The sequence below is a fragment of the Streptopelia decaocto genome (genome assembly GCF_964273445.1).
Source record: "Streptopelia decaocto genome assembly, chromosome: Z".
Lineage (NCBI taxonomy): Eukaryota > Metazoa > Chordata > Aves > Columbiformes > Columbidae > Streptopelia > Streptopelia decaocto.
The window spans coordinates 26,352,241-26,378,894 of NC_138657.1; the positions used below are offsets into that span (position 1 = coordinate 26,352,241).

Sequence of the window (26,654 nt, forward strand, 5' to 3'; positions counted from 1 at the left end):
CTTCATTCTAACCAGAACTCTTTAGTGGAGAACCAGCTAGAAATTGAGTTTATAAAAAATTATTCAGCACTCTGACGATATTATAAAACACAGGTTCTAGTTCCTGTTAGGAGTTCAGTTACACAGATGATTCAGAGTCAATGTATCAGATTCTGACACTCTGGAGTGATGATTCAAAATGCACATCTTCATACTTGTATGAAGTGAGGACTCTCAAGGGTACCCAGAAGATCATTTACTAGTAAGGCAAGTTGTCTCAGTCCTCAAGGAGCTTCCTTGTGATGGCCAGTCTAAGGAGGAGAGCCTTCCACTGCAGAACCACTGCTCCAAGGAAGACCAACTCAATGGGGGTCTCCAGTGGGGTCCATTTATAGCCTAGTTGAATCTGAGCTGTGGTCAACTATAGTAGTGGTCCAGGAACTTCTCTCAGCTGAGGTATTTTGTGGGTCAGAGGCCCTGTCTGTCAACCAAGGCACGTGTGCATGACCATAGTGGTCCATCAGCTGGTGTTTTTGAGGAGGGAGAGGGAAGAAGGGTGCATCTGCCACAACTGTGTAGTGACTAATTCCCAATCAGTACCCTGAACCTGTGGTTATAACATTATCAGAGTGCTGAATGATTTTTAATAACCCTCATTTCTAGTTAGTATTCTGCTGCATAATTTCTGGTCTGAATAAAGTTTGGTTTGTGATTGTCACCTGTTTGGTGTGGGTTTGGTGTGCCTCTGTGAGAACCTACAAGACTCCTTCACTGGTACCAGCGAACACAGGACAATCAATACAAGGATATTTTTCAGCAGTACCCAAAATTGTAAAAGGAAGTTAGTATGCTTAAACTATTTGTTTTTTCTGTCACATAGTCCTGAACATTGACTCTGAACTGGAACTGACTGACTCATCCGGCTTTCAGATCACAGAACCACAGACTGGTTGAAGTTGGAAGGGACCTCTGGAGGTCATCTGGTCCAACCCCTCTGCTCAAGCTGGGCCATCTAGAGCCAGTTGCCCAGGACCATATTCAGGCATCTTTTGAATGAATGGGGACTCTGTAACCTCTCTGAGCAACACCTGCCAGCGCTCAGTCACCCTCACAGTGAAAAGTGTTTCCTGATGTTCGAATGGAACCTCCTGTGTTTCAGTTTGTGCCCATTCCTTTGGTCCTGTCCCTGCACATCACTGGAAAGAGCCTGGCTCCATCCTCTTTGCACTCTCCATTCAAGTATTTGTACAGATTAATAAGATCCCCCCCCCCCGAGCCTTCTCTTCTCCAGGCTGAACAGTCCCAGGTCTCTCAGCCTTTCCTCACGGGACAGATGCTCCAGTCCCTTCAGCATCTCTGTGACCCATCGCTGGACTTGCTCCAGTGTGTTCATGTCTCTCTTGTACTGGGGAGCCCACAGCTGGACCCAGCACTCCAGGTGTAGCCTCACCAGTGCTGAACAGAGAGGGGAAGGCTCACCTCCCTCCACTTGCAACCAGCATTCCTCCTGATGCAGCCCAGGATGCCATTCATTTTCTCTGCTGCAAGGGCAGACTGCTGGCTTGTGTTCAACTTGGTGTCCACCAGGAACCCCAGCCTTTGACTGCAAAGCTGCTTTCCAGATACTTATTTTGTCTGGAATTAATTTCTACTGACAAAGAATTAAACTTCCTGAAGAGAAGTCTCACGCTGAGCTGCGCAATGCCACCAGCAGTGGCAATTACAACAGTACTGTAAATTTAGTTGCTGGGTACTCTTATAGTTACAGCATCTAGCATGGCTTCCCAGTACTATACTTGAGAAAGCTCCAAAGCCAGCCTGTGCTAATGCTTCAGGACTCCCACTGCTGGAGGATTTGCAGCGCTGGTAACGCAATGGTGGAGGATTGCAAAAGGTCCTCGCTTCCTGAGGAAAATTATCCATGGGGAAAAACACAGGCATCTTTGATTCCAGCTAGAACACTAGGAAAGTCTAATGTAAAGTATGAAAACACCCCCCTCCCATAACACTCCTTTTGTTTTTGATGAAAAACACCAGTAAAGGCGAGGGATATGAGAGAAAATAATTCTGCACATAAGTGGAAACCAAATATTGTATTGCAAAACATTTAAAAAATAACTTTCATCTTGAGAATATACAGCACAAGCACTCCCCAAGTTGTTTCCCTGCCTCTCACCTTCCCTAAAACCTTCTTGTCGGGAGCTGTCGCCATGCAGAAAATCTTGAACAATTAAATTAAGGGAGAATAACCTGCTGTATTAGCTCTGCAGGCTTTGCAGAGAATTAACGCCTTCGGGAACTGAGCCCAGGAGCCAGGGTGAAATGCGAGGGTCCTTGGCGCTGGGGTGGACAGCAAGGTCCTCGCCTCGTGGTGTCGTCTCAGTTTTGGCGATGGGTTAATGCGACCTGGGAAAAAGGGGATGCTCAGAGCTGGTGGGGGGGCGGGGAGGCAGCGGTCGGGCGGGGGAGACCGGGCAGCCACGATCCCGCCCGCCGGTCCCGGGGCCGGCGGGTCCCGGCGGGCGGGCAGAGCGAGGGGAGGCGGACATGTTAGCGGTGTCGGCCGCCCCCGCTGCGCTACCGCGGGGGCGGGCGGGCGTAAGATGGAGGCGGTGGCGGAGCGCGGCGGCGGAGGGCATCTGAGGTGAGGCGAGGCGGAGCTAGCGATGGGGACGCCCGTCCCCTTCCCGGGAAGGAGGTGGAGGAGGTTGAGGATGGGCTGTGGCTGGTGGAAGGGGTCGGGGGGGGGAGATGCTGGGACTGGGGCATCTCCGCTGCACACGTACAGGCGCGACCGCGGCGCTATTAATAACCCGCAGCAGCCCGGCGCGGTGGTTGCAATACCCCCCCCGCCCCGCCCCCAATTCCTCCCCCCTCCAAAAGTGTGCTCCCGCAGGCTGCCAACCCCGCCGCCCCCGTGCGCCGCCGGCTGCCCGCTCCCCGACAGCCCGCCCCGCCTGTGGTCTGATGCTACGATCCGCCGCCTCCCCCGAAACGAGCAAATAAAAACAACAAAAAAATTTAATTGAGCATATATTCTAGATATTTATTATTTAGATATGTATACATTGTATTTGTTATATATGTAATATACGCATGTTTATATTACATATGTGTGATATACAGAATGCATGTAATAGACGTAATATATGTGATATACATGTACGATAGGTTTATTTTATATATAATATATAGAAAGATGTTTACGTATTATATTTAGATATTCTATTTCGATATATTATCTAAGTATTTGTTTTATATATAAATCTAAATTTTATCTATGTTTGGGGTTTTTTTTGGTGGCAGTGGCCGCGGCGAGCGTTGAAAAGGACGACGCCGTGGGCTTGCAGGGTCCTCCCCGCTGTGGAAAAAAAAAAAAAAAGAAAAGAAAAACAGATACTGATAATTTTAAAAAATAAAAACAAACAATAAAATAAACTAGCACGGAGAGGAAAACAGCCGCAGAGCCCCGGGAGCGCGGTGCCACCGCGGCAGCGGGGGCGGGGGGAGCGGGGGGGCTGTTTCCACGCGGCTCACGTGGGTCGGTCGCGGGCGGGGGGAGGGGGCGGGCCCGGCACCCCCGATCTAGGGCAGTTTGTTCAACTGCGGTAACGGGAGCTCGATGTTCCCGCAGCGCGGGGATTTCTGAGAACTGGGGCTGTGTCCTCAGATGAACCCGGCTGCCTGCTTCCCCCTGCCTGCTTCGGAGCCTTAAAGCGGCGATGCCGGCAAGGCGGTGGGACCCACCCCTGCCGCTGCCGCACGTACGCCTGCAGCCCGCAGTGCGGAGCGGGGCTGCGGGCAGCTCGGGGGAGGCAGGCAGCGCTGCCCGGCGGTCCCTCCACCCGGGGACAGAGACCCTGGACCTCGCTGAGGAGCCTGCAGGTCCTCCAGGGCCTCTGGCTCCGGGTGGTGGGGCAGAGCTGGGGTCTGTGACCGACCCCCAGACCAGGAAAGATCCATCTCTGTCCTCGAAGACCTCACACCTTCCTTGAGGCACACAAACTGCACTTCTGCTTGTTGCATTCCCATCCTTCTCCTTTTTTAGATGTTTTTTCCTTTTTTTAAAACATTTTTTTCAATGCGTCATCCAGGGGTTGAGCTGCACAACAATGCTTATCGCATGTATCGCAGCATCTCATCCCCATGACGCCCTTCCACAATAGAACAGCAGAGCTGCCATGAGCTGATTCTTGCTGTTGTGTCAATGTTGATTACGAAGTTTTGAAGGCCTTGCCTCAACAGACTTACCTGATGAGCTCTGACCTAGCATTCATTAATGGAAATGACAAAAAGCTGTTTTGACCTGGCATAGCAGCACAAATCCTGAGAAAGGAGCTGGAATGTCTTTTTTGCATCAGTTTATGAAAACACATCCTTTCGAGCCAGCCATAAACTGAAGCTGATCCGCGGTCCACATTCCCCGTGTACGTTACGTGCTGGCTCTGCTGCCAGTTCATTTTTCATTGAATGTCTTCACTGCAGTCGAAGGTAGACGATCCCAAATTAACATTAGTCTAGTTTTCTGCTTTTAAACTTGAGACTCACACACCCATACACGTACTGAAGGATGGTGTCTGATGCAGGCTGTAAAATCCATCTGGGATCCTGGGTGCGTACTCAAGCAGCTAGCCCACGCTGAGTTCCATGCTGCCATGGCTACACCACCAGCAGTGCCCAAACCGAGTTTAAATCCAGATCCCCGGTGCCCACATGGGCTGTAATTTTATTGAGGCACAGACCTGCAGAGGTAAGCCCCAGGACACAAGAGTTGTCCTTCTTTCTGAGGTTTAGGATCAGCAGAATTGGTCACAGTTAAGGACATGAGCTGTGATCGAGGAGATACTAAAAAGAGCTCAAGACCCGTGATCAGTCCTGCTGTGCAGAATATGGGTGGAATTACACCAGATGATGTTAAATGTAAGAACAGAGAAACACTAATTCTTCGGTGGAATTACACCAGATGATGTTAAATGTAAGAACAGAGAAACACTAATTCTTCAAGTAGCAAATGGTTTGCCACGCAGAGTAACAAACAGGAAAGGAATGCATTCTCTGATACGGCTGTGTATCCACAATGTTTATTCTTAGAGAAAGTTGAATTTGAGACCTTTAATCCTTATACTCCTGGATTTTAAGGCCAGAAGTGTTTTCTGTCAGCAGACTACTACTGTGTGGCTGCTTTTAAAATGGAAGGCCAGTTTGCTAGTGTAAAAACTAGTTTCAGCATAATCACTATGTCTCGCAAGCCTTTATATGGCAATCAGCTGTGCTGGCTCATTTTCCCCTTTTGATCTACGAAAGTCGAATTTGAAGGCTTTTGTTACTTCAGATGGCTCTATAAAGCAACTTTTGCCTGCACTGTGCGTTCAGTGACTGAGACAATTTCTTCAGAAGGTTAAAACACTTCCTTCCTCCCACACCAGGCTTTGCAATGGGCAGTTGCTGTTGTCTGATGGAAGAGGTTGCTGTATTTCCCTGATAATATATGCAGACAATCTGGGCAACACATTGGTATGAAAGGCAGCTCATACGTGTAAAATACTTTACAACGTGTTCATATTTATATGACCACTGAATTACCATTCTGTAACGCTGCCAGAATATCAATCACATAACAAATTTTCAGCATGGTCACAGCCTTTAAGAACTCAGGTCAGCAAACAGGCCATTTATCTTGGCATATAATTTCAGCCATTTCTAACCATCAGTTAGTCCTCATCATCTTGTCAAACTGTATGGAGCTTATACCATATATAGTTTCAAGGGCCCTGGAGAATTAAAAAAGTGAAAGCAGAAACTGGAATATCGCTCAGAGCCTTTGGCCTCAAAATATTAGCAAATATTAATACAGAAGCAGGATGGAATTCTTTATTTTGTCTGAGTAGGAAGACACCGTCAGAGAAGAAACTTCCACGCTCTGTAGAAGAGCCCACAGGAAAAAACTGAACAAGGTTTGAAGGAGAACGACTGACTCCTGATGGTCTTTACATGCCCACTTGCTCCTCAAAAAAAGGTCTTCTCTGACAGCAGCACTCAAGGTCACTTACACGAAGAAGCCTTTGGAGCACAAAATCTTGAGGGCTCCTGCAGACTGCAGGTTTCTCTGACCATGCCTGCCAGGCACTTGTGTGCCATCCTCATCCTCAAAAACAGGGTGCAGTGTTTTAGGCTAACATCGAGCACAGAGTAAGGGTACAGGAGACTGGGGGCGGGGAGCATGGACAAATGGAGAGCTGGTGTGCTTTTTACTCTGAAAACTTCAGCTTTTGAAAACAGAAGACATTTTCAAAAGCCTCAGAGGTAACACATAGCTCTTCTTCCTCCACAGGCTCCCATCTCTCACAGAACCTGTGCACACCCTGGCTGCAGCAGAGCTCTGCTCCTGGGAAGGAGCTGCCAGATGTGCTTTGTTCCTGCAGCTGCAGACTGCACAGAGGGCAAACATCTGCCCACGAGGAGCTGGTTTGAAGACACAAACCACATTGAATTTGGACTCCAGGCTTTGGAAAGCAAGTGCCATTCAGTGCTGAAGCTGCTCAAGGTTTCAGGGCTATACTGAAATGCTGGTAGCAGGTTTAAGGTATTAACTCTACAAGCTACAATAATCATCCTTGATTAGCCTAGGTATTGCAAAAACTTAGCTTTGCTATGGAGCTGTGGATTAAGTGTATGCTCTGTAATCAACTCCAAATGCTACCACGACCACAGTCAAATCCAAGTTATAGCCCCTGTCACGGGATCACATGGAGACAAAGGCATTTGTGAGCACGATCCCATTCCCCGGCACCTACATGCTGTTGTTCAGAAATGAGCTGCAGTCATTTTGATACTGTCTCCGAATATAAAATTCTACTTCATAAGTGTCGTTTGGACCTAATTAGCTTGGAGTCTTGGAGCTTTGGACTACTGCATACATCAACATGAAAGGTGTTATTTTGTCTTTAATAGGCCACGTATTCTTGGAGGCATACCGGAATTACTGTAAAAGCTCAGTATGCTTCTTCATTATGGAAATGGCCACAGACTGTATTTTAGCTTTTGAACTACAAGCCAGGAGTTAGCTCAAAACAAAACAAGTTAGCAAACAAAAAAAGTCTGGGCTTTTATTCTTAGTTATTAACACGTCCGTCTCTGAGCTGTATAAATTAATGTAAGAGGTAACGAAGGATTTGTTAATAAGATGATTAGCCTTGGTTTAGGCAAGTCATCTTCTGAGAAGCAACCCTGGTGTCACCAAAAGGTGAAGGACGACGTCTCCTAGCAGGAACTTTTGGATGATGTCAGCCAAAGAAGCTCTCAAAGTGCTGTGAAAAAAGCTGACCAACAGGCAACTTGAAGCTATGGCCTGGATATCCAGATTAATGTACCAGGGGGGCAGCTTTCAACAGAAAATGCTATTGCCCCTCTGAAGGGAGCAGAAGGCTGCAGCCACGGGTACTAAAAGAAAAAAAGGCACATTTATCAACAGTATTAGGGTTACAGGAACAACAACTGTTCCTCCTTCCCACCTGATCTGAAGATTACAGCGTCTTATTCTGCCTGATGTTTTATAAGCACTGGAGGCCAATGGATGCTCGATAGGCTGGGAAAAATGCTCAGAGAACAGGGCAAAAGTGACATTCATCTTCTAATGGCTGTCTTGTTAGGTAAATTGGTCTGTTGATGTTTTCTGTTTGATCTTCATCACCCTACAGATGATTCAGTTACACAGACACTTGTTCTTTTGTTTGCATTGTTGTTTTTTATTTTTTTCCCAGCTATGATATGCAAAATTATTTCAGCCTTATACTAATTATCCATGGCAAAGGATTATTATTGCCTGAGGTTTGTACCTAGAGATTGAGTGTGCTAGCATACAAAATGGCTGATACATACTCTTTTTTTATTTCCTGCAGTAAGAGAGCAATGCCGCCTCATTTCTGTAGCCACTTCTCCATTATTTTCATTCCAGTTGAAGGGATTAATAGTAATTCATACAGCTCTTTACTATTTGGTCCCTGTCTGTTTGTGTAAGGAAGGATGAGCTGCAGCGGGGGACAGCGAGGTTCAGTTTGGGGCTCTTGCTGTGGCTCAGTCTGGTGGGGCCGCAATTCGTGAAAGGAGAAGAGAACTCCTCCATCTGACAGGAGTGATTCTGCAAGGCTTTCAGAGCCCCCCTGGTTTTACTTTGGCTAATGCTGTATGGAGGTCTGTGTACATTATTTCGAAGGCTGGATCTTTGCCCGTTATGCTCTCTCTCGAGGCTTCCAAACCAGCAAGAAATACGAACTAACATACTTCATCTCTCAGTACTGCTGGTTTATGGACGGTGGCAACTTCTTTCCCTTTTTTTTTTTTTTTTACATAGCACTTGGTCCAGAAAATATTTTCTCACTTTTCTCCTGTAGAGCGCAGGTCAGTCAGCCTTCACAATGGACTGTGAGCTCTGTGCATCCGCTGGAGCAGAAGGAGGTGGGGGGATGTTATTTTGGTAGAGACGGCAGGTTTTCCGGGTTCGTTTGAGCTTTAACCAGCCCCAACGCTGCGAGCCGACCCGCAGGGCAGCAAACCCTTTCTGCTGCGAGGCGGAGCTCCCCGGACACCCGCCTGCCCAGCCCAGGGCAGCGGCGGCCCCGGGGGGCGGCTGGAGGGTCCCGGCCCCACCCGCCACCTGTTTTCCCTGAATCGGAGGGAACTGTGTGTCTGGGTGATGACGTCGTGGCGATGAAATGTAAAACGGCATCGGGTTTCTCGGGAGGGTTTCGCAGGGCGGCCGCTCCCCCCGCCGCCCGCCCGCGGGGCCCGGGGAGCCCTGTCCCGAGCCCGGGTGGAGGGGCGCGGTCCCGGCGCACGCCTTGGCCACCCAAATCCCGCTCGGGAAGGGCCTTCCCACGGCACGGGGCGGGGGGGACGGGGGCGCTTTGCCACCCCACCCGCCCTGCAGCCCCAGGGGCGCTGGCAGGGGCGCGGGCAGGGCGCGCGCTGCCGGCGGGTGGGCGCGGCAGGGCCGTTCGCGAGCGCCCGCCGGGTTTACAAGTGTTGCGCACCCTTCGGAACCTCGCGCTGATTGGCGGGGGCCTTGCCAGTGACATCAGCCGGCTCACTTTCCATTGGCTGGCCCGTTGCTGGGACCGTAGGGCTTCCAGGGAGGCATTTAACCCGCTCGGCGCCGCGCGGCCGCGCGGCCCCGCCGCCCCGGGCGGCCCCGTCCCCGCGGACCCACGGCCGGGGGTGTCGCCGCCTCGGCTGGGCAGCGGCCGCGGGCGGCTGCGCCGGACCCGCTGCGCGAAGCGATCCGCCGCACCCCCTCTCCCGCCTTCCCAGCGCTCCGCTACGTCGCCCTTTTAAGCGGGCGCGGCGGGGCGCCCGGAGTAGCACGCGGCCTGGGGAGGGAGCGCGGCGATTGGCGGGGCGGCCGCCCGGCGGACACACCCCCCCTAGAAAAGGGGAGCCGTGAGTGGCGGGGGGAGAAGGTAAACAGAGCCGGCCGGCCCTGCCCGCTGACCAATCGGGGGGGCGGGAGGGGGCTCCGAACCTGACGTGATGGGATTCGGCGCGGCCGTCCCCGGGCAGGAGCACGCGGGCGGCGAGCGGCGCGGGGGGCGCGCGGCGGGCGGTCTCCTCTCCCCCGGCCCCCGCGCCGGACCCGGCCCGGCCGAGCGGGCGGCGGGCGCCGCTCCCCCCCGCCGGCTGCGCGCCGCCCCCGGGGGGCGGCGGTGAGGGACCTGCCCGGCGCCCCGCTATTTATTTTTCCGCCTCCCCCGCGCCGCGGGCGGGCCATGGCTGGCGGCGCCGCGGCCGGCCCGGCGGGCGCGCACTGAAGGCGCCCGGAGACCCCCCGTCGTCGGGGCGCGGCCGCACCATGTCGGCCGTCGCCTACGTGGACTTCGTGGCGGCGCAGTGCCTGGTCTCTATCTCCAACCGCTCCGCCGTGCCCGAGGCGGCGCGGCTGAAGGTGCCGGGCGAGGGAGAGGCGGCCCGGGAGCTGCGCGACCCCCGCGACGCCTGGAAGGACTATTGCGCCCTGCTGGCCATCGCCAAGAGCCTGCTGGAGCTGAACAAGTACCGGCCGCTGCCCACCCCCTCCGTCTGCAGCGACAGCGTGGAGAGCCCCGACGAAGACGCGGGCTCCGACAGCGACGCGGCCACCGAGCCGGGCTCCAGCCCGCCCCGCAGCCCTCCGCCGGGGCCGCCCCCCTGCCTGCGCGCCGCCGGGGCCGCCCCCAAGGGGAAGCTGGCTGCCGAGAAGCGGCACAAGTGCCCCTACAGCGGCTGCGGCAAGGTCTACGGCAAGTCCTCCCACCTCAAGGCGCACTACCGGGTGCACACAGGTCAGCGGCGGCGGCGGGAGTGGGGACTGGAGGAGGGAGCGAGCGCTTGTCCTCGGGTGAACCCGGCCGGCGGCGCGCACGGCGCCCCCGCGCGCCCCCGCCGCCCTGCCCTTCCGCTTTAGGTTTGGGGGGATTTTTTTCTCTTTTTTTTCCCCTTCTCCGTACCCCCATTTTTTTGCCTTTCTTCTCCTCCTATCCCTCCGTGCCGCCGTGCCGGACCGGCACCCCAGGTCCGGCGGGAGCGGGCGGCCGCCCCGGGTGGGGCTGCGGCAGCGCCTCCCGCCGCACCCCGCCCGCTGCCTGCCCGTCTCGGCCGGGAGCGCCCCCGTCCCCCCTGCGGGCCGCCGGAGAGCGGCGTAAAACTTGTCGTGGCGGGGGTGGCTCGGAGGGCGGCTGCGCAGGGGGACGCCGAGCCCGCGCGGGGCGTCCGTCAAGGAATCACCGGGAGAGCGGGAATCGGGTTTTCCGCTGGTGTCGGGGGGGTGGTGGGGAGGGGAGAAGCGGGGGGAGCGGCTGCCGCGCGGCAGAATTTGGCACGTATTCTTAAAACAGGCGGGGGCGGGACAGCACCCGCGGGCTGCGGACGGCTGTGCACTGCCCGCGCCTCCTTGCTGCCCGTGCCGTCGGAAGCCGCCTTTCGCCCCCCGCGTTTGCAGCGGCGCCCCCGAGCTTCGCTGCGTGGCGGGGAGCGGCCGCGGAGCCGGAGCTGGGGGCGGCGGCATCTCCCTCGCAGCGCGGCGAGCTGCGGCTCCGGGTTTGGCCGGCACACCCCCCTCGGGCGGGCGAGGGACCCGGCGGGCTGGAGGGGAAGACTTGAGAGGCACATCACCTGAACGCCACAGTCCCCCCAGCGGGCTCCCGCTGGAGCAGAGCCCCGATGGGGAGAGGGGTTTGTCACCCAACCCTGCCGGGCTCCTCCGGCTGGGCGGATTTATTCGGGCGCCGTCCGCAGCGGACCGGCCGCTGCTCCACCCGCCTGTCCCTGCCGGTGCCGCTTGTCGCGACCCAGCCTTGTCCGCGTCCGCAGGGGCTTCGTCCGTCAGGCTGCGTGCGGCCGGACCCCTCTCCTCGCCTGGGCGCTTTAGAGGGTGTGGCAACATGGAAACCTAGAGATAAAGAAAATAATATCTGCTGCAGCAATTTGTACTTCCTCCGGCTCTGCTGAAGCGCAAAGGGGACAGCAGTTGTAGACTTTTTTTGTCTGGTTGTTGTTTTGGTTTGTTTTTTTAAGCCCTCCTGGTGTAGGTGGATGAATAAAAACCTTTACGTGTCTGAATTGCACTTGAGGTCACAGTGCAGTACACAAGGCTGCTTAAAAATTGCTCTAAATGAAAGGGTTGTATGCAAGCGGAAAGGAGCGGATGAGAGGAGGCAAGTGCTGCCAATGCTTATTTCACGTACTTCACATCTGTTCTGTAGATGGCAGTTCTCTTCTGGATTTTGTCTGTTGGCAGGGGTGGTAAGTGGTGAAGTACAAAACAAGTTTATCACCCGTGGAACATACTGCAAGGCATCACTGTAGTATTTAAGGCAGCCCAGGTAGGGCATGGCCCCATCAGAGTCCCAGCCAAACTTCATGGCTTTGGCTTGTCTGTGCACTGCAGAGCAGACCAGTGCAGGTTGCTTACCTGTGCTCTGCTGGCAGATCTGCTGGGTGCTTAGCTCGAGAGGTCGGGAGGAGGAGGAGGAGGATTACTGGATGTGGCTCAGCGGTGAGCTCTGCAGTTAGACAGTTAAGACTGCCTCAGTGAGGTGGGAAAGAGGATGGTCAGTGGTGACCCTGGGTTGACCTCAGGACCAGTGCCAAGGATTATTGTGTTATCGTCTTAAAACCTGCAGCTCTGATGTTCTTTTGGAGGCTGAATGTAACTGATGCCTTGCAAAATGTTAGCTCACAAGTGACAAAGAAAATGCATTAGCATCATTTCCACTTACTACCCCATGCTCAGATATCCACTCCTAGATGGGAACCAAAATAGACATCAACTGGGATGACATTCTGTATGATGACATGTAAATTATGTACTGTACAACCCACACGACTTGCTGTAAGCAGTACTGTTATAATAAGTATCTCCTGAAGTGGCATGAGGTTTGGCGTGTGGCCACAAATAGGTGGCCATAGCTCCAAGTAGGAGATGTTCAGCTCAGATGTGCTGATGTACCGTCACGGTAGTTCTGTGTGATTAAAACCACTACAGATGTCCAGCAGTAATGAACTCTCTGAGCTTCCTAATGTGAACAGTTAATTGCAGCTAACCGAAATGCCAAACAATACTGCTAATGTTAATTCTTTTTATAGATGGCAGAACAATTCCTTAGCAACAGTGGGATTCAATGGGACCTCTGGAGTTATTCATAACTACATATTGCAGAGCATTAATGCTCCCTCCCTAGTACCATTTTCTTTCCTTTTTTTTTTTTCCAGATAATTTCTCTCTCATATATTTGAGCCTCTTGAATCGCTTTCATCTACCTGCCATTTTTATTTGGGCCACCAAGTGGGTTTCTTGCTGCTTTGCAGCTTTTAGTGGAAGTAGGTACACAGCCACCAGTAGAACCTTCCTGGTCTTAAATTTTTAATATTTAATCCCAGTCTTTCTGTCTTGGAAGACAGGTTCAGGATTTCCATTGACACCCATGAGTTTGCATGTAGCCACAGCTCTTTCTACTCATGGACATTAACCAAACAAGTTGGGAAGTTCTGATTACTGCTCTGTGCTAGGTAGTGGTGGGAATATAAAAACTCACCAGGTCACCTTTGGTAAGTAAATGCAAAACAAGAAATGAAATACCAAATAAATGTAGAAGAGCAGAAGACCAAAATCTTGATGCTCAGAGGCTAGAGGTCTGTATCTTATTAATGATTCTTTAAACTTGTTGGTTCGAAGGCATTCCATATCTCAGAGACTAAAAAAAATATTTGCAAAGCTGTTTGCTTCAAGTTTGGGCCTTTGATGATGACTCTGGGTCAGTTTTCCAGAAGACTCAAGCTAGCCATCCATCAGAAATTGTGTTCTGGGCTGATCTCAACAGAAAGTCAGCAAATGGCAGTGCACTTCCTTATGTGTGCAAAGAGCCCCCTTGCGTGTGCTGCCAGTCCTGCTGAACTTGGTGTGACTTAGTGTAGCAGGGTTCGTAGGAGGAAGCCAAAGAATTCTGAACTCTGCCCCTTCCTGAGGGGATAGTCCTTTCATTCTTTGCCAGGCCTCCACTGCTTCTGCGATACGATCAGGCACTTCTTCATTCTGTCATGTACGTGTTCCTGCATTCAAAATGTATTAACTTGCAAAGGCACGAGGATACAAGGACAAGCACATCACTGGAACTGAGCTGTTGCCTCCCCGTCTGTTCACTACCATACAAAAGTAACTTGGAATTTATTACAAAAGTTCTGGTGTCTTGAGCAGGAGGAGTGTTAGAGGTACGGTTGTTCTGTGTGGGCTGTTTCCAGCAGCATCTCTGAGGGGCATGGTGCTTGGTGTGGAAGAGACAAGATGTTGTTATCCCTGATGGCTTGCAAGCCAAAATCTGTTTGTCAGGAAGGCAGGTGGAGGGATAGCCCCACAACGTGGCTGTACCTTAGGTTTCTCCATCCCTTATGGGATGGTGTTACAGGAATATAGGACACCTAAACTCTGCTGAAGCTCACCAGTGGCAGGAGGGATTAGGGGTGGTGTGTCTGCTTGGGACTCTTGAGATGCAAGACCAAGTCTTGCAGACTTTCAGCCTATAGAAAAAGGCCCAGATGCATCAGCAAGAAGTGCGTAAGAACCGAGCCCTGGAAGCAATGCAGAGGTCAAGAGAAAGCAAGGGATTCGGCTGATGAAGAAATTGACAGGCAACAGCAGATATGCAGAGAGTAACCTTGAAAACACATACACTTCTCAAAATAGGTAGTTTTAGAGGTTTGATTGTGGCTGGTAGGGATTATGTGTGGGGTTATTGTTAGCCTCAAAAATGGTGCCAGGGGCAGAGCTGAGGGTGCACCTTAAAAGCGAGGGATGTGCAGGCCAGAGGGTTTCCAGGGAGAATGAAGGCATATGAGAGTAAACAAGCAATCTCAGTCAGAAGGCCTGGGCAGGGAGTGTGGAGCAAAGGGCAAGACACCGACAGGGAGAGAAACTGACAGGAGAAACAAACTTTAAGGAAGGTACATTTGCTATGATGATGTTAGCAAGCCAGTTAAAGCACATGTGGCTGCTGAGAGCAGATCCTCCTGGTCAGGAAGGAGGGACAGAGAAGGTACTATAAACCTAATTTGTGAGATGCCTTCTCATACAGGACCTGTAGGAGTTTACTCACCTGGGGAGGTGAATCTCAGGTGCTTCTCAATACATGGTGCTGCAGATTGATGGCAAGTTCACCATCAGGTACCCTTAATTAAGAGGCTGGACACACAAAATACATATGCGTGAAAAGTTCTCCGTCTAAAGCTAGCCTTTTCAGCCAACTGCATCATTGCGTAGACCGAGTCCAAACAATACCAAGATTTTTGTTACATCGAACAGCTGATGCACCCTTGAGCTCTCCTGGCATTTGTTTCTCGCTCATGTTTGGTAGTGGGGCTGTAGGCAGAGGAGTGGACCCATAAATCTGCCATCTGCACAGTGAAGCTGGGGAGCATTTCTGGTAGAAAGGAGAGGTAAGTGCTGCCACTGCTTTGTGCTGCAATGTAGGTGTCATGGTGTCGATCCAGCCCTGCCTGCATCAGTTTGGTTTTGACCGTGCTGCTTTGTTTTTTTGTGTTCTAGACTATCACTAGCTCAACAGACAGTACAGATGCTGATATGTTGACAATCCTCTGCTCCCTGGGAGCTTTTTTGGGTATTTTGTGTGAGCATAAGCTGAAATTTAACATTTTAAGCCCCTCTTATCCAGCTCATATGATGTCACTTCGCCAGATCCTATAGAATAAGACTGAAGAGCAGCAAGTGGAGCCAGCAGGACACTTTTTGCTAAATTTAGACCTCCACCTGAAATGCCCATTCTCAAGGGTTAATAGAAATGCGTGGATTGCTGGAGTTCTAATGGGCACATTTCCAGCTCTCGGAGAAACACGGTCATACTGACTGGAAGCCTTGCCAGCTGAGTAAAATAGGCAAAAATCCTAAAGATTAAGTTCAATGTTGCCTGACTCCCTGTTGCTTTATTTTTCTGCTAAAAAATAAAACCATTAAGCTGGTGTATGTGTTACAGTGGGAAAGCACTCCACGAAATTTTGTGTATTAATTGAGTCAATGTAAAGAAGTTTACAGGTAGGCCAGCAGCACTGAGCAGGTGTCACCCATAGGAGTTCAACTCCTGTTTCCAGATGGTTGTATTGAAAAACGCAGCTTTACTGAGTTTCCTGCATGCTCTTGTGCTGTGGCATTGAAGACTGTGTGGTGGGTGTCACCTGCTCTTGTTAGCTCGTGTGCCTTGCAGCCCCAGTGGTGAGGGAATGATTGTCCCCCTTGGTCGGCTGCCATGCACCGTGGCCTCTCGCAGCTCCTGAACCTGCAGTTGCAAAAGCAGGGAGGAGGACAAGGTGAGATTAAATGGCCAGAGTCTGGGGTAGCAATGGCAAAGCGCAACTTCAGGAAGTGTTTACTTGTGGTAGCTTAGCTCACTGTCTGTATTCAGGTAACGGTGGCTGTGAATAGCCTGAGAACACTCTTTAAATACCTGAAACTTGAGGGAAGAGTCTGTTGAAATACTGGCTAATAAGTTCATAGTGAAATGACAAAAATTATATTAGCATTCTGAATGCACATGAAATTGCATTCCTCTTTCCCCTGTCAAAGCTGTTACCACTTAATGAGCATTTAATCATTCAGACAGGACAGGTGCCTAGACCCTGTGCTCTTCAGTCCCAGGTGAGTGCCATAAGCACTAGGCTAGGAGTTGGTCTCCATTGTTCAGTTAATATTTAAATATTACTGTAAAATGGAGGAAGTTGAAATGGAGATAAGGTAGGAAAGGAGAAAAAGTAGCAACTTGTCACAGGTACCTGAGAGTATACTGCTGAGGGCACTCCTCTTGGCTAGGAAAGTGTAGATTTAACTCTCTGGTTAGCTTTGGGGAGGTGTCTCCTCTCCCAGGTAGCTGATATATAGAGATAGACATATCTAAGGAGGCACAGTCCCCAAAGGCTTGCAGCGGGGTCCATGATCTGGCAGAGAAGCTCTAAGGATATCCCTTGCATCTGATGCTTTGTAGATGGGGGTAACAGCAAGAGGGGGTCTCTCTGGGATTTAGGCTCCACAGTGGTGCATTTTGGCAGGTGGTTTTGCATCTGGTCTTTTGAAAGAGACTCAAACACCTGCGTGTGCAAGCGTCTGTTGAGTGGTGGTTTTGAGGAGGTCAGAGCAGTCTAAATACTTGCTGAAAGCAGAATTTTAACACCTGAATCATCCTGTGATGTTTAGTCCTGGGTGCTGGCAGAATAAAACCCAGCTCATCCATCCGCTGACAGTCCCGTAGGCAATGTCTGTCTGATTTGTTGCCAGACCCAATGGCCACAGTTTAGGTGTTGCAGAAACCCTTGTTTTAGGCACATGGTACCCAGCATCCTCACCGCTGATCTCACCACTCTGCTGTTTTGCACCAGCATCTGTACCTTGTGGTTTGCCACGTGTTTTCATTATCTGATTTTGGAATATTTCTGAAGAGGAAAAAGGTTGTTTGAAGGGACTCTGATCTCTGCTCAGAAGTGGATGTGCAAATGTCTGTAATACCCATCTTCACCAATCTTACATGTGGACACAGTCAAAATCCAGTGTCCCACAGGTCAAGATGTGGAACAAGCAACATACTGGGGAAAAACATGATAGAGACCTGAGATAGCAGCTGTTCTGTGGCAAGGAAGATAGCCTGTGTTTTTGCGTTGTTTTGTTTTCTTAACTCTTGCCATAATCTGGACCGTGCTTTTGGCATCCATCTACAGACCCTGTCATACTTCAGGAGATGCAGAGATATGCGAGAGCAGTGGCTGAGTGGGAACACAGGAGAAAAAAAAAAAGAAAGAAATGCTTATCATTGTTATGTCTAGGTCAAAGGTTGTGTAGGGTACCATTAGGTGTCCCTTCATGCAGCTGTAGCTACAGTCCACTTGGCTTTCTAGTTAATGTGTGAAGCAGCGTCATTAGCGTTATTTGACGGCAAACTGCTCTGTGTCAGCTAGTGCTGATGCCAGACTGAGTTTGTGGCTGTGTCCCATCTCACTTTTGTCAGTGAGGAAGACAGTGTGAGCCTAGCAAACCATCATCTTGGACAGGCTTCCTTCAACACCAGCAGTAATGTCTGAATGTCATCTGTAAACTCAAACAGTTTTAGTAATTCATGTAGAATCAGTACTTCATTCCACCACAGAAGCTCAGTGTGCTCGAGTCCTACTGCATGTTCTGTTACCTGACAAGAGAATTGCCCAAGTCTGTTACCATCAGCTTTGTCTTCAGCTTTTTCAAACACAGCCTCTCCCCTCCCAGAAAAATGTCACCCCTTATTTGTCCAAACAAATTAATCTTTGTTACAGCCACCACAAACTGCAGCTCCTAACCTCAGTCATCTACATCTAAAGCAGCAGTTTTTAGTGAGAAGGCAGATGATAAATCAGGATACCAGTACCACCTGTACTATTAAAAAGTCTACTCATGCTCACTCCTGTGCTTTTTCGGAAACCCTTCCTGCACTAGACTGCAGTGTGGGAAAATCTGAAATGTCCCAGGGTAGGGCAAAGAAGCTAAATAATTTACTGTCTATTCAGAATAAAATGGAAGTGGAATAAAATAAAGTGGACCTGCCTCAGGTCATGCCAAGCAGCTTGGATATAGAGTTTAAACTCGCAGCGAAAGAAGAAACTAACCATTTGTGGTAGAGAGCGGCGAGGAGGAACAGGGAGAGAAGCTCAGGTGAAGCAAGAAGGCAAAGGTCAAAAGGATTTGCAGTGGCCTTTATATCCATATGGGATTTACAGCAAGCCAGGGCTGCATGAGCAGGTGTTCTTCAGACTCCAGAGAAGACCTGCGGAGGGCCACCATTACTTGTGCTCAGCGCAGACTGTGTCTCCTGCTACATTCCTGGTGGGACATAGAACAAAGAAAGAGAGTTCTGCAGACACACCTATTCCTGTAGCCTGTAAATCAGTTTCTGCTTCAGTTGTTACTTCTGTAAGCTGCCCTGGAGATATATTTTATTTATTTATTAAGTATTTACATCTTCTGTTCAGATCCTATCACACAGTTGTAAGGAATCATGATACACCACTGGCCATTCTCTCATCCCTTGATGGAAATAACATCTAAGCCATATCTTAAAACATAAGTAGCGTGCTGCCACTGAAGGAAAGGTTGTATAATAGCACTCTGTTTTGATGGTTCATTCTGCTGCTTTCATGCTTTAGCATTACTACTCCCAAAACTAAAGGATAAGATCATATGGAAAAGATACTTCTTGGCTGCGACATGACACAGAAATCCCTGTCTCCAGATGGAGGCAGCAGTAGCTTGCACTGCAGCTCCGTGTGTCATTGCCTGCCTGGCTGTGTATGAGTTGCAAGACCTGTTTGCTCCGTGCACTCTTCCACAAACATCTCTGCTGCTTTGAAAAATAGCGTGTCAAATGCAGCCAGCAAATACAGCGACCAACTTTGCTGAGTGGACAATCATCGCATGTCGTCAGGCATCTCTGCTTTGCTTTAAAAGCCCCCTGGACGCACACTCCACCCCTGCTGTGCAGCTGTGAAGTCCATCACTGAAGCACCATCCTTCTGGGCCAGTGTCACCTGTTATGGCTTTGTCACCAAGGGGAGCAGCAGATCTTCAGGCTCAGAGACAAGCCCTGAGGGGCTGGAAAAGCTCCCCCCTGCCTTGTCTCTCTGCTCTGGGAAGTCTGGAGTTTAATGCGTCCTGGTGCCGGGGATTACGCCTGGCCTACTTTCACACACAGGCTTGCAAAGTGGCTGTGACAGCCTCCACGGGCAGCCACTGCCAAGGTGGTGAAGCTCTTCTTGGCCGCCTTATCTGGGGGCTTGGCAGTGGGCGGCAGGTGCCAGCGGTAGCAGCTCTCGTGTCTGAGGGGGTGCAGCCGCTTGTCCCCAGCAGCATCTCCGCTGTGTGCACCATGCCCGGGCACGGCTGCTCTCTCGTTGGTAGCAGGACTTGCCTCCATCTCACCAGGCTCCCTGTAGCTCCCAGTGCTCCCCTGTGAGCTTGGGGCTGGTTCCCCGGGGGGTGTGGTGCCAAATGTACACAAGGGTCCTGAGCAAGCCCTGCCTTTGCCCAAGGCTTTGTGGTTACGCTGCATAACCTAAAAATGCTTTCCCCTGGCACGTGAAGTGGGCGTGCGGGATAGCGACAGTGGAGGTCATGCTGCTCACATCATGTTTCAGAGGGAATTCCAGTAACCAGGCTCCATTTTATCTTCTCATCTGCAGTTCTAGGAAGGGAGGGGGGAAAGCCCAGTTTCTTGAGGGCTACATGGGGCCAGATTCAAAACATTCATGTTAGGCACCTGGATTAGATACTACTGTGCCTCAAATATAGACACTTCACCCAAGAGACTGTGATCCTTGTTATCTAGCCTGGACACCTGGTCTCCTTATGGTACAGTTAGGCAGTTCTGCAGGATGAAGAGCTACGCTGAGGTAGATGGTTGGAAATGTGGCTTCTGTGGATGGGGCAGGATGCCTGAGCTGCTCCCACTGTTCTGGGCAGTAAGTGCCTGACATTGAGTCGTATATTAGATGCCTCCACACATGCAGGATGTACAGTGCTTCGCCCACGTTCCAGGGGGGAGCTAGAAAGCTGTTCTGCACCTCCCACTGCTGCCTCCTTCCAGGGGCTGTAACAGAAACGGCGAGATGAATAGCAAAAGAGCAGCGCAAGTGAAGCGCTTGCCTTGGGTGCCCAGGGCAGCCAAAGCTGGGATGATGGTGGGCCCCGATACGAGTGCTCTCTACAGCTCCGGGCGCTGCTCGGCTGTGTAGCTGCGGTCATGGCCTTCACGCGCGTGTAAGCCTATGTACTGTTTTAATTAATTTCTTTTATACAGGCAGTGGCTGTTTGGAAAGGCTTCCAAGCATGTCTGTAATAAAAACGCACAGCAGGGAGCCAAGAAACCTGTTTATAAAAAAAAAAATAGCTCTGGGTCAGAATGGCTGGCAGCTGTGCCTCCAGCTGGCTGGGGCACGTCTGCCCGCTCAGCATCCTTCTCTCCTGACCGAGGACCAGCATCGCCACGAGGGGAGGGCACAAAGCGCAGGGGAAGCGGCTGTACCTGGCCCGTCCTCATCCTCCCTGCCCTTTCAGGTGCCATCAGTCACTCTCTCCAGCCCTGTTTCTCCTCCCTACAGATCTGCAATACGTTGCACTGCTGGTTGTCCTTCTGGCATCTGGGCTGTTCACTGGAGCATTTAGCCTTTTGTTGTGTCTGGGGAGGACTTGTAAGTGGCTCCTTTTTTTGCAATCTGTAAATGTAAAGTGAGCTTACCCATTGTGCCAAACTTCACAGTACAAAGAAATACTGGAGTTCTTGAGTTTTGTTCCAACCCATCCAAGCTGGAAAACTCCTGGGATAGTTTTTGTATTTCACAGTTGACTATAAATAGCTGTCACATAGCTGTCATTTATATTCCCTTCAGGAGACTCTTAAGAAAGGGAATTAAGGCATCAAACTGCAGTGGTGCGTGCTGTCTGGGACCAAAAGCTTTCGTGCGAACTTCAATGCCTTTGATTTCCATCTGTGCCATGGACTAGGGTCAGCCTTGCCAGTTGGGAGGCATTGGGTTTGTGCCTGTAGGCAAAGCCTGTGCAACCCACAGAGGTGAACTGCAGGGATAGGAGTGCCAGGAAGATTCCAGTGAGTGCTGTTCGATCCTTACACCCTTGCTTTTAAAAGCAAAGGTGTGGTGTTCTATAGGTTAAGGTGTTCGGATTGGTTCATCACCATTGTAGCAAATATTAATACTGATAGAGCTGTGAATAATGAAGTGGTTTTCCTGTCCTTGAAGCAGCCATCTAGGAGACTGAGAGGACACCTATACTCTCTGGTGTACCTTGGGTTTCTGGGGGAAGGGAGAAGAGAGGCACATGGTGCTTCCCTCTGCAGCTGCAGTGGGTTTGCTCTACGTGTTTGCAGCCCCGAGGCTGCACCGCTCTCCCGAGTCCCTCCCCGCTCACTTCTTCCCAGGCCAGAGCGACTTGTCGGAGGTGAAGGATTTTTTTTGGCTTCTTCTCTAACAGTTACAAATGATTTTATTCAGCAGAATGGAAGTGTCAGGGGAATAATACTGGCACTCATTTCCCAAACCTCCGTAATGAGCCCGACATGAAAAACATACAGGCACAGGCAGAGCTCATCTGTTGTTTTGACAGTCTTTGGGGTCATGTAAGGTTCTGCACCAGAGTGCGAGTTGCATGCGGTTGGAGGGGTTTTTGGCTTCTGCTGGAGGTGAGACTGAAACCTGATGAAGCGAGTCATCAACAACTCCACAGACGCTGGCACCGCGGCACGAAACAAAAGCAGCTTTTTCCCCTCAGCAGCACGTTCCCCAGCTCCTCATCGAAGCCGGTACGTGCTAGCCTGCATTACCCCCGCCCCCCTAAATCTCTTGTCATCCTTTCCTCCCGGCAGGTGAGCGACCGTTCCCCTGCACATGGCCTGACTGCCTTAAAAAGTTCTCCCGCTCCGACGAGCTCACCCGGCACTACCGAACCCACACCGGTGAGAAACAGTTCCGCTGCCCCCTCTGCGAGAAGCGGTTCATGCGGAGCGACCACCTGACAAAGCACGCCCGCCGCCACACCGAGTTCCACCCCAGCATGATCAAGCGATCCAAGAAGTCCAGCTCCAGCAGCGCCTTGTGAAGGCAGGGCTGGGCCGGGGAGGGGGGCGGCGGGAGGCGATCCGCAGCGAGGATGCAGGCAGCGGTGCTGGAGCATGAGCATCCGCGGCGGTGCCGGCTGCCCTTGTTGGCCAAAAGCACATGTAGCCGACATTCGAAATAAAACCGTACTCCAAGCCCCCCTCCCCATGCTCCACCTCCCCAGCCTGTGCTGGGAACAACGGTCTGGAGCAAGTGACTGCAGGGATGAGAGGAGTTAAGGGGATGCCCATCAGAGGAGGCGGCCACCTCCTCTAATGTAAAGCTTTGATGCTGATGTACATACGTCCGGCTGGATGGTCCGGCCTCTGCCACAACAGTAGTGTGACCCCAAGGTCTTTGTGATTGCTGTGTCATTAACATGTTTTGTTGAACAGTGTAATGCTGCTTGTATTTAGAGTCTGTCAAGTAAAACCACTTTCCGAGTCACATATATAACTCTCAGATAAAAACTCCATAGCACATTGTAGAAGTGGGTTTACTTCTGTCTCAGAACTATCCTGCATTGAAAGAGACTGTTAAGGTAAACATTACATATGTTACTCATAGCATCTGATTGATATACTGAGATAAGGTGAATTTATACTCAAGAAGGCCCATTGAAGTAAAAGGGTCTTTTTAATTTTTCTTTGTATTAACTATACTTTTGAATATAAGCTGCACTTTTCCAGTAAAAACATGTATAATTCAAGCAGATACTTAAAGCAAAAAACCCCGTAACAGCTCAGTCATTTTCTGACCAAATATGTATTTAGGTCTGTTATTCACTTACCTGGAAAAATACAAGACAGCCTAGATAATGTGGCGGGGTTGTGGGAGCAGAAGCATATGTCTCTCAATTGATCCTATACTTTTAATTTGTCAATAAATACAGTACTGTACTATAGAAATGCCACTAACAGTGCTTTATTCTGCTGTGTTTTGTTTGAATGGATGCATAACAGCAGCTACCATCTTTATAAACTGCTTCTTTTTTAAAGGCTTTTTATCTTCCTACACTTGCCTTAAAGATTTATTCTCTTCATACCCTTGCCTAACTCCTGCGGAGTCCTATGGGAGTTGCGTGTGCTTATGGAGAGAGTAGACCTTTCCTTAAGAGCACTCTGCTAATGGAAACAGCTGAAATTATTGTCAGGAGCACTTTGGAAGGGCTCCTGTTATCTCTTGATTGCTGTTTTTTTGTAGAGTATGGGGAAAACCATGAGCTAATTGAAGTACAGCATGGAAGTTGTGTCATAATACTCCTTATGGCATAAGCTTCTCTTGGTACTTTTCGTTGTACCTGTGTCATGTATGGCAAGTCAAACACTGATAAAGGCAATATTACTTCTATGTTAAAGCTATTTTTTGCTCTTTAAGAGGAGCAAAAGGATCACTCAAGGGCAACTTTTAGTTGTGCTCATTAGCTGAGTATTATTTGTTTTTAATGTTAAAACCATGAACTGTAAGAGGTTATCAGTGATTTTCCCCCCTCTCCAAAACACCCAGCATATAGGGGGGAGAATTCTGTTTACACATTATTTTTTCCAGAAGCATTCTTCTCCTGTTTGGTTTTTACCCTTTCCTCCAGAAGAGGATGAGGAGGTGCAGCCCTACTATAGAGACTTAGGACCTAATTCATCTCGTGAGTAACCACGTTGAAACCCAAAGTGTTTCCACTGCAGATGAATTTAGGTCATCCTGTAAAATTCTGTATATAAAAAATCTTGTTAGTACACCTGCAATTCCAGTATCTTATTGTTTTACCTGATAAAAAGCTTGCTTCCTAGAAACAAACATAAAAAAATGAACTCGGAGAGTAGAGTGTTTTCTTCTACAGTTGTATAAGGCTTTCTGCATTAGAAATCAGTTTGCATATAGTGTTTTTACCTGTGTAGTTCATGATAAATTCCGTCTATGTGAAGAGAACTGCTTTTAAGGCATAAGGGGATATTGAGCAGTCTGTGGAATAAAAAGGGATGTGTTTTCTTCAGTGAAGACATCAGGAAACCAAGCACACTTTCTACCTCCGTTTCAGCTTTTTGAAACATTTATTTTAGAAACCAAACTTTAATTTCTGGTGTCCAAATTGAGTCATAGGGACATATAAATTCTTCCTAAGAAAAACAGGTAGCCTGGGGATCTGTGTTGATCTAGAAATACAGAAAGTGTTCTGCTTACCAGTACTGTTAATGCTGCCTTGTTGAGTGGGGTCAGGGCCACGTGTAGCTTGGTGCAATTCCAAGGCAAATGTATATTCATCTTCATTCTTCTCTGTGAAGATCATGCAAAATTTCAAATCCATCCTGCAGTCTGGATTGTTGCTATGCTGTAGAACAAATGCAGCACTTGGAAAATTAAGGCCTGATCCCGTGAAATACAAGACACCCTCACATGCCATCAACTACAATGGGAAGCCACAACTGATAAGCAGCTCCTAAATCAGTAGGTAGATGTTTTGGTCACTTCGCTACCAGGATGAACCAATACATGGAAGTAAATAGCCAGATTTATGGTTTCCACCTTGTGTATTTGGGGTAGAATGCACATTTAATGAAACACCATTGTTCTGCAAAGTCTGAAAAAGCCAACAGGCCGGGGGGACTTTGGTCCACAGGACAATGGGACGTACAGGCATGTGTCATCGTGGTGTGTGACAAGATCCTGTTTCTGAAAAAAACCTTCCTAAATAGTAACCAATTTGCTGTAATGTGTGCTGTGTTTCAGCACTGGACAGACGGGATAAATGTGATTCATTAACCACTAACAGAATACATTGGGAATGATCAGGTTTAGAGATTTCGGTTTATTGTTTTGTTCATTTGGGGTTTTTTTGTTTGTTTGTTTATTTTTTCTTTCAGTAAAAGCAAACAATGGCTCTAACACATAAAACAAACTGCAGGTTAGTTCTTTGCATCTTGAAGTTAAGTTTTGAAGAGTGTTGCAAATGTTGGAAAAGAGAAGGAAAATTAGGTTCTCTAATACCATATGTACTTGTTGTACTATTCTGGAAATACTTAATAGTGCTGAATTTAGGACAGCTCTTCTCCTTGGTTAAGAAAGCCCATTACTATAGAGAACTCATAGCTTTAAAGGCATAGCTATACAACATACTTCATTCTTGAACAGTTTTTTCATGACCTATATTACAGATCTGTTTTGAGTTTGCAGATGGACTTAGCCCAGCATACACCAGACTGGACACATACTTCAAAATGCTGTTTTACAGACTCGTGATCTGTAACACTGTAAAATACCAACTTCCAACAGTTTAATCAGTTTTATTTTTGTACAGTATTCGTATCCTTTATAAGTTATTTTGCTGTCCTGTTTTGTAAATCACATGAAATTGTAAAAAAAATAAAATGAAAAAAAAAGTAGGCATAGATGTTTTTTGTACATATGTATATATATATATTGTCCAAATAAAGAAAAACAGAATTAAAAAAAAAAGTTGTTTTGAATAATTGGAGTCAAGCAGTGGTCACATAAACCTGCATGAATGATTATGACAAAAATACTGCTGCACAGGATGAGATCTGTGAGCTGAGTGGTGTATGAACCAGCTTCAAAGGTCTTGGTGTTGCTAGTCACTGTTAGACTGGGTCTTGTTTCTCTACTTCACCTGCGTGTTTCCACAGGTATTCCTCCTCCCTGCCACTGCTGCAGGGAGACAGACACAGGGTGTTTGCAATCTGTGTCAAATGTTCTTTGATCTTCAGCTGACAGGTACTCAGTTTTAGGCACTGTTAATATATTACAAAACTTAGACACCTCGTGGAGGAGTGTCCCATCACCAGCACGCTCCAGCTCCCAGGAGGTCTCTTTCCCATTGCTCAGGCTGGTGCTCTCCCTCGCACCCTGCAGCTGCCCCACCAGCTGATGATGCTTCAGCCTGAGCAGCCATGCTGCTGCCTTGAGATTTCCATGAGCTTGGAGGGGTTGCTGGTGTAAGGAGAAGAAAAAACACACCTGCTCAGCCTCTGAAGGAGGGAAAGGCAAGGAGCCCTGTGCCAAAAAGCTCACTGATGTTTACAGATATTGACATTATGGTTGCAAAAAACCAACTACTTACATGAAGGAACTTAACCTGGTACATGGGAATGGTGCCAGGGTGTGACTGCAAGGTGAGACTCTGGACAGGCTCACTGTAAACTCCTTCAAACTGAAATAAAGGAGACTCTCTGAATATAGTTACTTGAATAATTTTTCGTAAGCATACCGATTTTTGACAAACTGGTGCTTGAGGAACTGCATACACGCTGTATGGCTTCAATGAGGGCTACAAAGTTGGTGAAGGGTTTGGAGGAGAAGCCGTATGAGATGTGTTTATGAGTCACTTGGTTTGTTCACCCTGGAGGTGGCTGAGGGGAGACCTCATGGTGGCTACAGCTTCCTCACAAGGGGAGGAGGAGGGGCAGGTACCGAACTCTCCTCTCTGGTGACCAATGACAGAACCTGAGGGAATGGCAGGAAGATGTGCCAGGGGAGGTTTAGGTTGGACATTAGGAAAAGGTTCT

The 26,654-nt window shown here is 49.5% G+C and overlaps 1 protein-coding gene across 1 annotated transcript; it reads left to right on the forward strand.

Moving 5' to 3' along the window:
• Positions 1-9,496: 9,496 nt before the first annotated feature.
• KLF9 (KLF transcription factor 9) lies at positions 9,497-25,587 on the forward strand. Its single transcript, XM_082074952.1, has 2 exons — positions 9,497-10,292; positions 21,906-25,587. The coding sequence occupies exons 1-2, from the start codon at positions 9,824-9,826 to the stop codon at positions 22,136-22,138; spliced, it is 702 nt and encodes a 233-aa protein (XP_081931078.1). The 5' UTR covers positions 9,497-9,823; the 3' UTR covers positions 22,139-25,587.
• The last annotated feature ends 1,067 nt before the right edge of the window (positions 25,588-26,654 follow it).